This window comes from Crocodylus porosus, unplaced genomic scaffold (assembly GCF_001723895.1).
Source record: "Crocodylus porosus isolate Cpor-Errol unplaced genomic scaffold, CroPor_comp1, whole genome shotgun sequence".
NCBI classification, from domain to species: Eukaryota; Metazoa; Chordata; order Crocodylia; family Crocodylidae; genus Crocodylus; species Crocodylus porosus.
The window spans coordinates 24,465,397-24,483,285 of NW_017728915.1; the positions used below are offsets into that span (position 1 = coordinate 24,465,397).

The 17,889-nt window shown below is 41.3% G+C and overlaps 1 protein-coding gene across 3 annotated transcripts in view; it reads right to left on the reverse strand.

The window, feature by feature from the left end:
• The window catches only part of PEPD (peptidase D), a 216,477-nt gene that overhangs the window by 24,537 nt on the left and 174,051 nt on the right, over positions 1-17,889 (reverse strand). For all 3 annotated transcript variants that reach the window (XM_019535851.1, XM_019535849.1, XM_019535850.1), the window contains one exon: positions 45-229. In XM_019535851.1, coding sequence (XP_019391396.1) covers positions 45-229 — 185 coding nt within the window. The remainder of the gene's footprint in view (positions 1-44; positions 230-17,889) is intronic.

Here is a 17,889-nt window from a genome sequence, read left to right on the forward strand (position 1 = left end):
GAAGGGTTAAACTGCAAAGCAATCAGGAACATACTAGCACTAACCTCTGGGTAGCCTCCAACATCATGCACATCAATTCCAAGTAGATGTCCAAGCCCGTGTGGCATAAATACTGCACCCAAATGAACCGTCACCATGTCATCTACATTGCCTTGCAGAATGCCAATTTTAGTCAGTTCCTCCAGATGGACTCTGTCAGCCAGACGGTGCATATCAGGCCAGGCGACCCCTTAGAGAGCAGAAACAAGCCGCTGAGTTAACTGTTGTTAACAGAGTTAAATGGTTTTTAAGAAAACATTCAGAAAAGAATAAGAAATACACCCCCCCACCACTACCCGAATAAACAAAACTGTGGACAGAGCATTCAAGTACAAAAATACTTCAAGTTGAAATGAACTTTATGTGGACATGAAAAAATGGCAGCCCGCGAACAAGAAAATGAGTGCAATATTCTGGAACCAAGACTTGAATAAAATAACCTTGTCTGTTGACGTGTATGCATTTATGCATGAATGTTAATACGCCTGTGAGTTTTCAGAAGGACCATCTCTGGGTAACACGCACCTACTCAACTTGCAATGCTGAACATAAAATATTAATAGGCCTAACACTGCCTAATGGTGAACATGCCCAGTTAAGACATTCAAAACAGCTGCCACTTTTTCTATGTACGTACAAGATTTACGGCTCATCTCTTTTTAGCAGAAATGTTTTCCAAAAATTAACGGTTCCCTTGTTCTTTTCCCCTGCAAATGGGCTGTGTAAATCTGAAGTCCTCCAGTACTAAAACAGTATTACAAAATACTGCTGGTAACTATAAATAGACTGCCAGGACACATTACATTTCTATTATTTTTGTATACTGGACTGTTTGACAAACTACTGGGGGTGGGGGCTCTCCTTTTGTTGGTAAAAGAATACTGGCTTAATTAACTCACCAAGGGTTTGAGTCATAATCAGGAAAGCAGCTGCAGAACTAAGACAACTAGGGCTAAGGTGCAGTAAAGAATATTTTCCTTGTTCAAATCTGGCACAATTATACACAAATCAGCAATGTTTAAGTCCAAAAAAGCCCATCAACTTTTGTTTGCTTTACCTCGGTGGAACACAGCTCTGGGGTCTTGTTCACATTGATGTCATGTTATAATTACAGTAGCACTATTTGCTAAATGTATTGGAATTTCCAAGTGTGAAATGCATCAGTCCCACAGCAGGGCTCCAATAAAGCTCAGGCTCATTGCACATCTCTAGAATAAAGGTCACAAGCAGAATACAGAGCAGTGGTGTACATGTCTACAGCCATTGGATCGGTTCACTATTACAAACTGCTCAGACATGAATCAATACATCTCAAAGTTTCCAACGACGTGAACTGCTCAACTGATTCAGTGACCCAACTTAGGTGATAGACCAGCTTTTGTGATGAGTGCCTTGTTTTCAGACCTTTGTATGTAGGTAAAAATGCACCTTCAAACATGGCTGTATGTTTGAATGTCTTTGTTCACAACATGTTTCTGATTTTCTCTTAAAATGAATATTTTTTCCAATAAGAATAAGTACAATTAAATACAAGAATAAATACAGTTAAAACTGCTTCTCTTTCTAGTGCTACCTTTAAATGACTAGCGTTTTAATCTTTCTCAGGTGTTGTGTTCTTTGGGTGTGTTAATCTTTCTCAGGTGTTGTGTTCTTTGGGTGTGTTACACTGCAACGCTCAATTCTTTATGTTGCTCTGGGGTTATTTCATGGCCACTTTATAACAGGTTCCATGTCTATTCCATGCTAAACTGCACCAGTGTTACCCTCAGATTAGTGCAGGGGGTCTGTTTTTCTCTTTACATTGGAGCTATAGGAGTTCAGACTTCCTATGTGTAACTCCCAATTTGGTTTCCATGCCAACCACTCAACTGAAACTACTCTTACCAAAGGTAAGACTAATGACTTCTCAGCTAAAATCCTAGGACAAAAAACACTTCATTCTTCTGTCCTCCTCAACTCTATCTGCTGTCTGCAATGATCCACTGTGTTCATTTTCTGAAATTTTTTGGCCCCTTGGCTCCCATGTCTCTGTCCTCTCTTGGCTCTCCTCCTATGCCTTTTATTGCTCATCCAGTTTGCCCTTCAGTGGTCCCTACTCATCCACCCTACATACGGCTCTGTGCTTGGTCCCTTTCCCTTCTTCTGCTTTAACTGTGGATAATTTCATACACACATTCAGCTGCCATCTCCATATAGACAATGTATTGATCTACCTTCTTCTATTCCAGATCCATTTCCCTCTGCCCAAACTAAAATGGGTAGGTCAGGCCTGTTTTTCTCTGACATCCAGTCATTGGCTGAAGCTCAACAAGGCTAAAACTTAAATCTTTCTGTTCCCATCTCTCTTATTGTTCATTATTGATAAGAATGTCTCATTTAACCAAGTTCATAGCTTAGGAGTTGTATTTGACTTGGATCCAGATTCAAGCCTTGAAAGTCTAGGTTTAAGTCCTCCAGATTTCTTGCAGTCCTGCAGTGCATCCTTGCCCTCCATCCATAATGCTGAAACTGTAATCCAGTCTCCTGTTATCTCGTATATCTTACTTCAGTGTTTCTAAGGCCTTGACAGCTGAAATCTTGACTCATTCATATTGATTCATAAAGCTGTTTGACTGCTTTGACCTTATCAGTCCCTCTTTGCACCTCTCCTCTAGCTCCCCCTTCTCTATCACATCAAATATGCTATACTTACCCTCACTTTCAAGGTCCCACACAGCCTGGTCCCTGCCTGATGGGTATAAGTTGACTAAACTTTGCACTTATAAAATATCTGATGTTAGGAAGCCATGATCTTGTGAAAACAAGGCAAGTAGAAATCTCTGTCATATAAGTGTACTAAATATCATGTAAACCTAAGTCCTATCTCAGTTTCTTTCCTCAGCAGATACAACAACCTCTTAAATCAAGCTATGATTGTGTCTCGGTGATGTGGCTAAACAACTACAAGAATCAAAGTAACATCATTTCAAAGTGATACAGAAAGTTCTAGTGCTAATACAAAATGCGAAATAAAGTTTAATACAGTGAACAACCTTTATTTAAGGCAAATTAAAAAGTGTTTTTCTGATTATCTTAGCTCCAAGCCGCATCTGAGCCTCATGAGATCCATTCTGGACCCCCTTTTTTTGGTGAGAATGAATTTCATTGTTCATTTCCCCCCTAGGAATTCTTGGTATTTTATTTTCATCCTTATTTCTCACAAGTATATACTCTTAATTTCTATTCCTGTAACTAGAGATGGAAGACAACCAAACCTCCAATCCTGAATGCTCCTTAAAGAAAAGATAAAGTTGGATGGACACTGCAGCAGCTTTGAGAGAGGCCAAAGCAATCACAGTATTCAGAACTGAGTGTGAAAAAACAAAAAAAGAACGTGAATCATTCCTGTCTGCCCCAACCAATTGTGTGTTAGTTTTGTCACATGAGAGAAACATTACAGATTCAGTTCTCTGAATCATATTCCTATAGCTATAAACAGTACTTGCAAGGCACCGGATATAGAAAAATCAAAGTACTGCCAAAGGCACAGTTTTAAATGCTACATGCATAATTTGGCCAGCAGATAAGTAGTAAAATACAAATGTTCAAAAATACGAAGACAAGTGGGTTTGCTTGTTCACATAGGCTCTATTTGCCATTCTGGTGCTTGTCCTTTCTATGCTGTTCGATGCCGTTGCCTGAAAAGTCATAATACATAAAATCTGTTTCATGTAGTAAAATATTTTAAATTATTTTAATAAAGTGGTTATTTTACCTGTTAAATATCTATTTTCTTGAGAGACAGGAAACTTTTAAGACCTTTGCTGTCTATTGCACAGCATAACCTATGCATGAATTACTGGTGTAGTAAGGTCAAATACTAGTATTTTTGAGCCAATGGGAGACAGTTGACTAAGTAGAATGAACTTGCTGCTCTTGGATTAAAAAATGCTGAAGTCACCGTCTTGCTAGATATGAACTGATTGTCATGCTGGAGATAAGCTTTGCTAATATAGTGCAAACAGATTTTTTTTAAAACAGGAATTTGATAAAGGATAGTGGATCTAGTTTTAAGTTTTTCTTAGCATTAATTTTCTTGAGAGAAACACCTGAGCATGCAGTCTACTCAAGGAAGGCAAAAGTACAAATTCAAGCCCGAGAGAATAGAAATGCATGTATAAGTTTGAACCTCTAGATTATCCATGCATAAAACATGCATTCCACAAAGGCATGTGGATGCAGATATAACTGTTCAGTCAAAATAGGATTACATTTTTTTCTTTATAATATCATCATCTGTGGCTTCTGAGTGACTAGCTAACATATGGGGCCTTACAATAAATACTTTTTGTTAACGAACAGATACACCTGAAGCCCCTGGCCTTCATGTACAGAGGCTGTCAACTCTTTCTGTTACATACACAGACTCTTGCTTGTAACCTTTTTTCACATTAGAGCAGTATGACAACAGTCTAGGGGAAGGGCCAGCAACCTACAGCCATGAAACCATTCAATCTGGCCTTAAGAACAGAGGTAATTTCTGGCGGTGTGGGCTTTGCAAACATTGTGCTATGGCCAGGGAGGGGGCCACTTCACCCTTGCCATCTCATGGCTGACCAATGGGAAAAGTGATGGCACTGGCGGCCGGAAATTAGTGCCAGCCCACTGTGGACCCAAGCTGGGTTATTCCGGTCTGCTTCTCGAAAATACTGCTGACCCTCTGTCGTCCAGGGGAATGGACAGACATACATTTTAGCTGCTTTAGAAGTGGAGGGGAAACTGCTTTTTGGGAGCATTCATCAGGTGTTATGACCTCTGTATGATCCTGCAGTTATGCAAGTGAGTTAAAGCACCCCAGTTTTGACCCTTTTTGAATCAGGGATACAGTTGGAGCGGTTTTACTGCTCCTGCATTGCCAAAGGATGATGCAGATGAAACAGCTGGAGATATATGCATCTCACAACATTTCGAAAAGCAGGGAGACATCTACATTCTGCTCAGATAGATCCTGGGAAATGTTGAACTAAGAAATATCCCTAAATTAAAAATAAATAAAAGGCAAATTGGTGCCTCTCCAATTTGCAGTAACGGTGGAGCTCTCTTACTGCTTCTGTATGCGGCTCAGGGACATTCAGTCCAACTGGATAAACACTCTCAGGTGTAACAAAACCCCAAAGGAGAATGAAAAACTTCTGGACAGAAAATCATTCACCAAAGCTATTTGATGTTCATGCAACTCAATTGTTCTGATTAACTGTTGTCATGGTAGACGGCTTTCTGAAATGCTCTGCACTGCCAAACGTATAATTTTCTAAAGCAAAAAAATAAAGGCAGTATTTTTTTTTAACTATATGCCAGAAGAGCCTACCACAATACTTACACTTATTAGTGGAAATATAATAGTGAAATAATTGTCGATTATATTGCAATACTATTTTATATTAGCTCTACACTCCCCAGTCACCCACTAAAACATTTAACTGATTTTTATTATTCAGAGCTATTACTTTTCAGCAACTGAGATGTATATAGTCATTGCCAACATACTTTTTCGTGTAGAAAGATTAGTTCAATTATTATCTTTAAACCAATTTATAAGCTAATTATAGCCCACTGACAGATTGGGTTTAAAAAGCTAGATTGGGTGTCCTTGGACTTTGAAAGCTAGTACCAAGAGAAGTCTGCACTCAGGAAAATCTGCTGATGATGTGTCTGCTCCATTCTTCATTCACTGCCAAACGAGATACTGTGTAATGCAGGTCAGTGAACCAATGACTGAGCTCCTCACTAAAGCCCAGTTACCAAGGCTCATTAAATTCTGATTGGTTTGCTGCCATCCAGGATGTGCTTTGGCAAGAGGCCAGGATAAAAAACACCTTTTTACAGTGAACCATGTTATTGCATTACGGTGAAACATGCAACAGAACTATAAAAGAGCTTTAAAGAGGCACGCTGAACGGCATAATAATGACCAGACTGGTAACAGTGTGCGACAGGACATGAATAGAAAGAAAGATTTTTTGAGGCAGCTACTATGCTGACAGTATAACGCATTTGTATGCGAGTGAGTTAGGTGTTTAAAAATGGCATAAAATCAGTAGCTTTTAATATATTTAACCCCTCCCCCCGGTATAATATATTTTAAAAAAACCCTTAAGGCAATAACCTCAAATTCAATATTGAGCTTAAATGTTATAGTGACAGGAGCAAATAGACAAAATAAATAGTCTGAGCTTTTTGAAAGTTCTTTATAATTCTCTGTTTCCCAAACTCATCAATAATCTTGTTATTCACCTGAATTTTGAAAAAGCTTTAAAGGAGGGGTTCCCAAAGTGTGCCTGCAGGCCAAATGCAGCCCGCAAGCCACTCTGATAAGGCCAACTACCCAAGACTGCCCCTTTGACCATGGTTTCAAAACATTATATGAAGAGACCACCGACTTGGGGTGAAAAAAAAATTGGGAGTCAGGGAAAGGAAAACACTGAATTGAATGCAACTGGGAAGAAGAGAAAATCCCTAACATTTCACGAGAGACATTTTGCAAGTGACAGTTCTAAAAGGCAGGATCCCTGTTACCCTTCTTAAAGGAGGACCGCAGAAAAATACCACACTAGAGTTTTTCTTAAGCCACTGTTCCTTCACTTATCTTTTCATTCAAGTAATTTGAGGTTATTCCCAGATGCTTACAGTCTGGTATAACTTCTAATGAAGGTACAGTAGCACACAAATAATTTGTGATTAGTGTTTGGTGATTAGTCACTTCTTGCTGAAAAGCTTTCTCCACAGGAGAGTCCAACAGCAATTTTTTTTGGCTGCTAGTTATGCTATTTTGTGGTTATACTATGATAATCACTAAAGCACAAATGGTTTAAGTATTTTGGGGTTTTTTGGACAGTGCAACTGTTGCAATACTTACAAAAATACTGTGGTAAGGTTATGCCAATTTCTCTCCAAACTGCATTAAGGCTGGGCAACATTTAATTTCTAAGCATATGCAAACAAAGGCAAAAAGTCCAACAGCCCAGCGGCGTCACTAAAATGCAGACAGACTATGCAATCCTTGTCTCGGTCAGGGAATCCTGGAACATGCCAAGATATGCCAGACGCATAACAAACACAGTAGACAAGAAAGCCAAAAGGTCCCTAAAAATGCTTACCATATCCACTTTGAAAGTTTATACAGGATGATTATGCTCATTTTAAGAAGGAAAACTGTCATAATCTAAATTTGTATAGCTCCCTCCTAGCCTCCCAGCAACTATTTTTATATTCAGTTTTCTAGCTAAGAAGCTGCATACTTGGTCAGACCAAGGGTCCTCCTAGCCTAGTATTCTGTCTCCATCAGTGGTAGGAATGGATGGTTTACAGGGACAGCATTGAATCATATATCTGGAGTGATCTATATTCCCTATTTATTACCATCCCTGATATACATCAGCACTGGTTTAGAGATGCCAGAGGAAAAATGTCCTATTAAAACTATTAAGCAAAATAGTTGATCTATAGCACACAAATCTGTCTGGTCCCCCTTTGAACCTGGCTGTACTATCTGCCTCTACGGCCACCTGTTGCAGTGAGTTCCAGAATTTAAATAGTAATAAAGAACTGTTTTAAATCTTCTCTTCATTTTAGTGGATGCCCTCTAATTTTACAATACTGAAACTTGGTGAATAACAGTCCCTTATTTACTTTGTCCATGCTCTCCATGAATTTATAGGCATCTATTATATCTCCCCTCAGCTTTCTCCTTTCCATACTAAAGAACCCTCTTGGTATGGCAACTGCTCCATACCCCTGATTATTTTGGTTGTCCTTCTCTGTACTTTTTCTAATTCTACTACATCCTTTTTGCAATGTGGAGACTAGAACTGTACAGTGGCACGAAGATCTCCATTTTGTTTTTAATTCCCTTCTTAATGATCCCCAGTGTCTTACGGTCTTTTTGGTTGCCATTGCACATTGAGTGGGTGTTTGTAGAGAACTTTTTACAATGACTGCAAATTCTCTTTGCTCAATCACAATAGCTAGTTTGGAACCCAGCATTGTGTATGTATAGTTGAGGTTATTTATCCCCCCCAAATGCATTACTTTATGCTTATTGACATTGAAATTCATCTGCCAATTCTTTTGCCCACTCACTCACCTTGGTCAGATATTTCTGCAGCTCTTCTCTGTCAGATGGGGATTTGATTACCCAAAATAATTTAGTATCATCTGCAAGATTGGCTATTTCATCATGTATGCCATTCCCAGGTCAATAATGAAAATGTTGAACAAAACTGGGCCCAGGACAGGTCTCTGTGGGGCCCTACTTTTGACCTCCCTCTACCCTGAAAAGTGATCATTTAGATGTATCCTTTGTTTCCTATCTTTTAACCACTTCTCATTCCACAAAAGAACCATCCCTCCAACCCTGTGGCAACTCAATTTTTTAAAGAGTGGTGAGGAACCTTGTCAAAAGCTTTTTGAAAATCCAAATAAACCACGTCACATGGATCCCACCCCCCTTGGGTTCCTAGATGATTAATTACCTAAAAATCAGCAATAAATAGATATTTATATACTTAAACTTAAGCACATGAATTTGCTCAAGCATCATGTTGCTCTATCTTTAGCATCATGTTGTTTTATCGATCAATCAGGCCTCACTATTTAATAACCTGCCCCTCTGTTCTCAAAAGTTTTGGCAAAGAATTTTACTATTACCTCATTGCTGGGCATGCATTTAAAACCATCCAAATATGAAGGTTTTAATAGACCTCTATCTATCTATCTATCCATCCATCCATCCATCTATTAAAACCTTCATATCTGGATGGTTTTAAATGCATGCCCAGCAATGTGGTAATTGTAAGCCAGGTTGAAGTTTGTCTTTAAAGCACAATACGTTAATCCAGTTGAATAAATAACTGTATATCACAGTTTCTTCTTAACATGGTTTTCAGGGGGCAGCAACCTGAATAGGATGAAAAGTGCTGCAGCTCACATGCAAAGTAACTCCAGAAACTTACATCCCTCAAAATTACACGATCCAAATTTTGTTTTCAATTTAACTGCTACAGTCAACAGATGGTCAAGGGGGAGTTCTCTTCTATACACGTTACAATATAAACGTAAAAAACTGTATTAAAAAGAGAGAAAGGCTAAAAAATGACCTCAAATTTTGACCATAATCATATATTATAATTTGTATACACAGTTTTAACTTAAACCTCTGACTACAGTATTGCTTAAATCCCATTGAAATAGTAATACTCAGGCTAGAACTTAAAACACATGTATAAGTGCATGCAGGCTCTGGGTTTAGAGATGCAAGTTTATTCTCGTATCATTTCACGGCATCTACTGTATGACCTGCACCACATGCAAGGATCTCAGAACAGTTGGTCCTTATGCCACATGGAGTACCTTAAAGACCAGAATGGCTTTTTTTTTCCTGAAGCTCCCTGTTCCATAGATTTGATAATGCTTTGTGTTAGTTTTGTGCCTGATGCTGCAGTGGTCACTGTATGCATGGGTCAACTTCTGTGTATTAGTTACATACAACAGAAAGAACACTTCCCAGAGGGGTTTGCAGTGCAAGACTCGGTCTGAAATCTTGCATTGCAACAGATTATTTCTTCTACTGAGGGACTGAAGGATCTGCTGAATTTGACAGAAGACACTGGTCTTTTCTTCCACCTCCTCATATAGCCTAATTCTGGAAAATTAAGCGGTGTAATTAATGCCATCTTTACATCAGAACAATAAGACCTGTATTCATTCACAAACTTTTAATGGTTTTAAAAATCCTTTAAGTTACCCATTCACTATTTACTATCACTTGCTCTGAAACCTTATAGCATCATCTGCCTTCTACTTCTCCAGCTCCCCTTCCTTGGCAAAGAGTTTATACTACTGAACAGTAATAACTGAAGTAACAATATCAGGCTCCAACATCTTTCATGAGTCACTCACAGAAAACCAGCACTTCTGGTAATCGGAGGGCTACTAATTTAAGAATATTTCATAGATTTCATAGACATCAGGGCTGGAAGGGACCTTGGGAGATCATCGAGTCCAGCCCCCTGCCCAAAGGGCAGGAAGTCAGCTGGGGTCATAGGATCCCAGCAAGATAAGCATCCAATTGACTCCTGAAGGTGTTCAATGTAGGTGCTTGAACCACCTCCGCTGGCAGACTGTTCCAGACCTGGGGGGCTCGGACAGGAAAGAAATTCTTCCTTATGTCCAGCCTGAAACGGTCTTGCAGGAGTTTGTGACCGTTCGACCTCGTCATCCCTTGGGGCGCTCTGGTGAACAGACGTTCCCCCAGATCCTGGTGGTCACCCCGATAAACTTATAGGTGGCCATCAGATCACCCCTGAGCCTGCGCTTTTCCAGGCTAAAGAGTCCTGTGGCTCTCAGCCTATCATCATAAGATCTGTTTTCCTGACCTCTGATCATGCGTGTGGCTCTCCTCTGGACTCCCTCAAGCTTCTCCACATCCTTTTTGAATACTGTATTAATGCTATCCTACCAGCAGGGAGAGAGAGACAACTCAACAGGGAACAGACTATATGAGGGCTGTCCAACTTCTAAGTGGTATGGGGATGCACATCACATGGGCTGCACAAGTGGGGGCTCACAGCCCCAAGAGGCCACACACTGGAAGGCCCACCCCCTGCCCCTTTCAACATGCCACAGAGTCCCACGTCACCCTAATCGTTCCAGTCACAGGTTCCCCCGCTGCATTGAACCTCTCAGGCACCCTGGACCATGGTCTTCCCTAGTGCTATGGATTAAATTGTGCTGCACTCCCCCCACCACTCCTTGGGCAGGGAAGGAGAAGTCAGAGGGGAAGGGAGCCCAGAAACCCTGGCTGCTTCTGCAGCCAAAGCAATTTAGGGAGTGATGGCTGGGTGGAAGTCCGGTGGGCCACAGTTTAACCCGAGACAGCCTTGGACTACATATAGCTGCTTCTGTATGTGCCGTATTTACTTGAATATAAGATGACCCCCTCTCAATAATTAGATTCTGGATATAGAAAATTTATAATTGTTATAATTTTCCAGGTATAGCATTTAAGTGTTGGGGGGTTGTCTTGACTCCCTGCCCCACTGCTACAGCAGGGAAAGCAGTGGCTGGAAGGCATTGGGTAGCCCCCTTCACCTCTGCTTCCTCCACTTTCTCCCCCATGCAGCCTTTCCTGCTCCCCTGCCCCCTTCCACCTCCAGCTCCCCACAGCCTCTGTCCCACCCCCCACTCCCTACCTCTTCTCTCCTGCTCCCCCCATTCTCTGCCTCTTCCCCACCAACTCCCCAATCTCTGCCTCTTCCCCCGCAGACACTGTGCAGGCTGCTCTGTCCCAGAGCATAGTATATGGAAACTCAACCCTTGCCCGGCCATGCAGCGGTATCAGTGCTACTGATTGGCCAGGAAGGCAATGCAGCAGTGTGGTTGCAGACTGGCCAGGCAGGGGTGGGAGTTTATGTGCTCCCTGACTGGGAGAGGCCCCAGCCCAAGCCCAAGCTGGAGCAAAGCTGTGAACTTGAGAGCAAGGGGCAAAGCTGTGAACTTGAGAGCAAGGGAGAGGGAAGGGGGTGGGTAGCAGAAACTGCAGAGGGGAAGTGGGGGGAGGGAGCAGGACTCTGCAGTGGGTCTGACTCAGGCCCCAACCCAGGCTCTGGGCCAGAGTCAGAGCTACCACAGCCACCTGCACCTCCCCATGCAAGTATAAGATGAGGGGTTTTTTCCTCCATGTTTATTGGGGCGGAGGGAACCTTGTCTTACCTTCAAGTAAATATGCTATTGACAAAACTTACATTCCATCAGTTTTTAAGCCAACAGCACATTCCAACATAGGCAGATGTTGTCTTGTAATTTACTAGGATTCATAAATATCAACAGTAGTTATAACATGCCCTGAAGGCACCGATTGTTTAGGAGAGTCAATACAAAATCCTCAATTTAAGTCATTAATGTTCTAGGTCTAAGAAATATTCTCGTTTGAGATAACACAGCAAACTAACATTTTGCACACCTTCACAGGGAGATATGAAAATATGATCTGGAATAATTCTGTATTGGTAACGTTATGGCTTCCCAGCTCCTCTGCATGGCTATTGTCAAAAGATTCAATTCAGGGCATGAAAAAACTATGGTGGTTCTTTAAAAAAACCTATTTAAAATAATGTCCTTAAATAGCACAACTAAAACAAGCTAACATGCACATATAATGTGGTGCAATTCCAGACTATCCAAAATATAAGTTAATTAATATAATTAGGAAAAAAATGTATCAAGTAGTGAATGAGAGAAACATTAATCAGCTTAATTTGGAGAGAATAGCATTTATGAATTAAGGAGGCTTCCTAACCTAGGATATTTTCATGAATATAATTTGTTCCTTTATAGCAGAGTACATACGATGATAAACATGGTTCCACAAGAAAATATATAGTATATAAATATAATAATAAACTCTTGTGAAATATAAAGCCTCACGCTTCAGAAGAAGAGTTTAATAAGCAATCTTTGACCTTGCAATTGCCAAATTTGCATATTCCCCAGAGTGAATGTGGTCAAGTTAATAACATGGAGAACAAGCCATCAATAATATAATATGCTACATCAAATTCTGTAACTATTAATGCCTGTTAACAAGTTCTTAAACTATTTAGATTAAGTCCTGGTCTTATTACTATCTAAACTCAATATAATTCTCCACTCTTCTTCTTTTGGAGCATACTTGAATTAAAAACAGACAAGAAAAAAAGGAAACTGCATTGACACTTCAAAATAATTAAGCTGATTTTTATAGTAAAAAGCATTTTCTATACAGCTTTGTATAGCACAGGGCTTACTGTTCACAAGAGCACTTAACAGCCGCCAGAGAGCCATAGGAATCATATGCCCAACTATGCGGTCACAAAACCCAGGCAAGAATCCATGTCCAACAAACATGACCCACACCCTCTCAGTTCCTTATCTCCACTTCAGACCTGAGCTCCTAAGCAGGGAGGAAGCTAAGTGGACTAAGAAGGGGAAGTGACGGCAGGGAAAAGAAGGGGAGAGGTATTTTGTTGAGTCATTATTGAGAAAAATATTGCCTGGAATACATGTGTCCTGCCAGTTAAACAGTTTTTAAAGAACTGCTTTCTTGAAACTAGTAGTACCAAGTGATTTCTCAACAAGGCTCCAAGCATCTGCTCTAAAGCCTTCAGATAACGGCACATTATACCATGGACTGCTGCATGAAAGATGTGGGAGACAGGAAAGAGGGGTGGGAGTAGAAGATAAAATTAGGCCCAGTTGGGGGCATGCTTGCCCCTACACATCTTCCCTTCTGGACAAGAAGTGGACAAGAAATGCTGTAGGAAGCCCCACCTCCTCTAACGCACTCTAGACAACCTGAAACCCAGGAAGGAAGTTGCAGAGATGAACCAACCAGATACTCCCAGCTAGCTGGAACAGCTACAGGAATGGCCAATGCACCACATGAACACGCTCTGGCTTCAAGGCTTTCCATCAGAGATCCTTTAGTGGACAAACTCCCTCCGGGTGAAAGAACTTTTCATAAGTTTAGTTAATGAGATCCATTTAGTTCCAACTGAGATCTCAAGGAGCCCTTTCCAACTGTATCTTAAAAGAAAGTCATCTAAAATGAGATCGTAAACATCCAACATGTGGAACTCCCTGCCACATCCAACACAATTGGGGCCCAAGATGAAGTAGAGCCACTGGACATTTTTTAGAAAGGATACAGTGGGATTCTCCAGATGCCGCAGGCAGGCACTCCTGTCCACCCTGGGTATTCCCATACAGGATTGGGCCCCTCAGGCCCTGGAAGCAACTTCCCAGCTTTCCCCTCTTAGAGAAATGCATCCCTGGGAATCTCCATGGTGTGTCCCTGTAAGCAGGGGACACACTAACCATTGTCCTGCCCCCACTGATCATCCTGGCACAACTAATTCGCTTCATGTGGTGATTTCTATTTATAGCCTGTGTCTTAATCTCAGCTTCCCTTCATATCCACCTTTTCCTTCCACTTTGTTCGCCATCCAGCTTTGCTCATCTTAAATAAACTCACCTAAAATAATAAAAACTGAGATAACCTTTGATGTCATCACATTGCTCACTCTTCTGCTCTGTTACACCCTTCACTTTTCCCCTATTTTCATTTGGACTTTTTAGGTTGCAAGCTCTTCAGGGCAGAGACTGTCTACTACTTTGTGACTGTACGGAGCCTAGCACAAGGCAGCCCCATTCTTGTTCCATCTTTAGGCACTACTATAATACATAGGATTAATAATTAAAGTTGATTTGGGGCCTTCATGGGTTTACATGTTTTGAATGCAGTGTTTTGCCTTGTGAAAGAAGGAATGTGCCCACATGGTCTGTTCAGGAATTACATAGCAGCCATATTGCCTATGACAATTTGTAATGAAAAGATAATCCCTTTCACCCATGAAAAAGGGCTTGAGAATCAAGTGAATGGACTTTCAGCTCTTGAGGTCACATGGCACTTTCTTGAAAGGTCATATAAGGTCAAGGTACTAAATAAGTTCCCTGACCTAGAGTGAAAATCTCAGTGCCTATTTGTTACCAAAGGTCTGATTGTGAGAGGCCTTCCTTTCAAGACACTCCCTAAAAGCAGCCATCATAAAAGAGTCAGACTTTCTGAGCAAGAGATATTCCCAGGTCCACTTGGATAGTTAAAAGGTGTCTCAGATAGACAATTTAAACTCAAAGGATAGACATGCACCCCTAAATGTCAACTCCAACTTTCAAAAAGTCCAGACATGCAAATGCTATGCTGTAACTCTGTAAAAACAATGTCATTTAGGAGAAAAGTTTTCACTTTGCATGTAAAATGGCTTAGTGAACAACAACTTCTGAGCATATTTGGAACAATTTCATATTTCTCATATGTTATTGAAACAAACAACATCAATCAACAAATACTCCCAGCTGTCCAGCTGATGTCTGCCTGCAATTTCAGTTCACTGGGGACTTGGGATATAAAAGCTTGTTAAATTATATAAATGTAGAGATAGGGAATTGAATAGCTTCCAGGTTGGCCTTACTTATCTTTTCTTTGGGAATAGTTCAGTAGACAAAGAGGTCGTTTTTAATTTGGAATTTAAGAAAATGGACCTTTTTTGAAAGAGGTGTTTCAGTCCTTTCAGGTAATACATTAACTGGGAAACTTAAATTTAGAGCTGGATGGAGATACAAACAGCATTAATTTTTTTTTAAAATGCACAAATCTGAACATAAATGCTTGGGATATTATACAAAGCAGTTTTTCCCCCCCCCCACTGACCTTACTGAAGATTCAACATCCAAGTGATGACAATGGAAAGTATATTGTATATCCCATTACCTAGAACAATGGGTTCTCAACCTCTCATAGACTCAAGATACCCTCTCATTAGAAGCCAGGCATCTCTCAGAAAATGCCAGCTCTTAGTTTTCACTCTGGAAAAAATAAGAGCAATTCTTTTGTTGCCAAGAACTGACATAAAGATGTCAATAGGTCAGAATGTTTTGAACACACTGCAGATTCCTGTTCTAAATCTGGGTTTATCTTGTGAATTTGTGTAGGTGTTTGCATATTTCACAGTGATGGTCCGTAAAAGGATGTTATAGTACCACAGAGTGCCGTGCCAACTTGGTTGAGAATCACTGATCTAGAACAGGTGTGCTCAACCTCTGGCCTGTGGGCCAAATGCAGGTCATGGAGTCATTACAACTGGCCCACAGGGTTCCCTATAGGTCTAGAAATTTAGCTGTGGGGGGACCAGTAGCCATTAATATGACCACCTTCGCCCTTACCAAATACCCAAAGCCCAATCCCTGTGCTGCTGGTTGCAGCCAAACTATACCCCCTTCTCCTCCCACTTCTGGATCTTGCCCCCTTCCCTCTCTGTGGGGCTGAGTTGGGACCTGCCCATGTTCTCTTCCCTCTCCATAAGGCCAGGTTGAACCAGGCCATGTCCTCTTCCCCCCTGCAGGGCAGGGTTTAGCTCCTTTCCTCTGCAGTGCTGGGACTGGCCTGTCCCCTTCCACCCTCTGTGTGGCCAAATGGTGTCTGCTGTGCCCATCCCAGACACTGGGTCAGGTCTACACTAGCTGGATCTGGACTGCAAACAGATCAAGCTCTGCCAACCTGGCACGCTGGGGAAAAAATATTGAGCACCACAGATCTAGAACATTAATCCCAAGGTCTTAAGTTGGAAGACAGGAACTGAAAAAAAGCACCACTCTCTCAAATGAATAAAATATTTAAAACAGTGCAATGTTCCTAGCATGGCATCCTTGTGAATTGGGATTTAGCTTGTAGTTGTGGATTCTTTAATATCTTCCAAAATATTCAATATAATGATATATTCTAATGCAGAGCTTCACAAACTATCTGAAAGGCTGCAGGTGCAACTACACAATCATTTACCACATCCTTGTAAACCATATTACAGGTTTCCTTCACTTTATGCTGGTTCTGTATATGCGATTCACTCTTATGCGATGACCCTTTTTATACCAAAAATGTGTTATATGTGAGGTAAATTCACTCTTATGTGATCAGTGTGGTGGAAGCCTGCAGTCACTGGCTTTGTGCGCTGAACAGCTGATTAGAAAATAACTAACTAACTGCTGCTCTGCAGCTGCAGGCAGAGACAGGTCTGAGGCGGGGAAATGGAAGTGAAAGTAAAGTGACCATGGATTTCTTTCGTGCCCACCATGATGCCCTCCTGATACCTAAGCAGTGTGGAGGAGGAAGCTATTCAAATGTATACAGAACAAGGTGTGCTGGCCAAAAGGGACCTGGGGTGCCTGTACACGTGCAGGGACACTGCTCTGATGCACTGTAATTACAGGGGGTCAATGGAGTATGCTAACTAGCATATTCCAGAAGCCCCCACATCTTGTATATTCAGCATCCCTGTGCTTCAAAATGGTGGTAGGGGCACTTTAACTAAAGCTCATCAAATGATGCCCTAGGACATGTGTGGACATATTGTGGGGAGGGAAAGACTGGAGCTGAGAACCAGTGGAATGGGGGTGAGGGGAGATGAAGTCAGAGCTGAAGTGCAGCAGGAAACTGGTACTGGCTGGACAAATAGACTTGGACTGGTTTGGGAAGCCTGAGGACTGAAGACTAGAACTGGCGAGAGGCAGAGAATGAGACTGGAATGAGAAGCTAAGCCAGGGAAGAGACAAATCTATGACTCTGGAGCACAGTCAACTCCAAGATTTCTGCATTTCACTGTTTCTCTGCTGTCAACATGCATCTGCAAACCCCACCAGCAAAGCATTTCATTCCCCTCTACTAGTGGTCTACACAAAGGACATCATCATACTGCCACTACCAGTTACTACGTTAGCTGAAGTGGCAAAGGTCCATGCAATAGCCCAAAAGGTTCAAAATCTGCTGATGAATCTTGAGGGCATTTACTGGATGCTGCATGATGGAATATTTTTGTTCCAGTTTGTTTTTTTATTAATAAAAGAACAAAAAACCTAGACAGTTCCCTTTCCAACCCCCCATCTCTCTCTCCTCCTTCCCCCATTAGGAGAATATTAGTATGGTTGCAAAGCCAAGGACTCAACAGTTTGGAAATACCAGAATTAACCTTGGTTTTGCAACCTTTATTCCTCCTCCCGTCCCATCCTGTCCCCCCGCCCCCGCCACCTTGTATTTGCATCATCAGTCTTAACATGACTGCCATGGGTATTGTGTTTGCATAATCAATCTTTACATGACCCCCACCTCCCTCTATATAAATTATGGAATATCTCTGGAGAGCAATCAGATCTGAACAGGGAAGTATGTTGTTTGTTAGACTCCTGCTTCATGTGTGGCAGAAGCTGTAAGGAGTGGAGTGAATG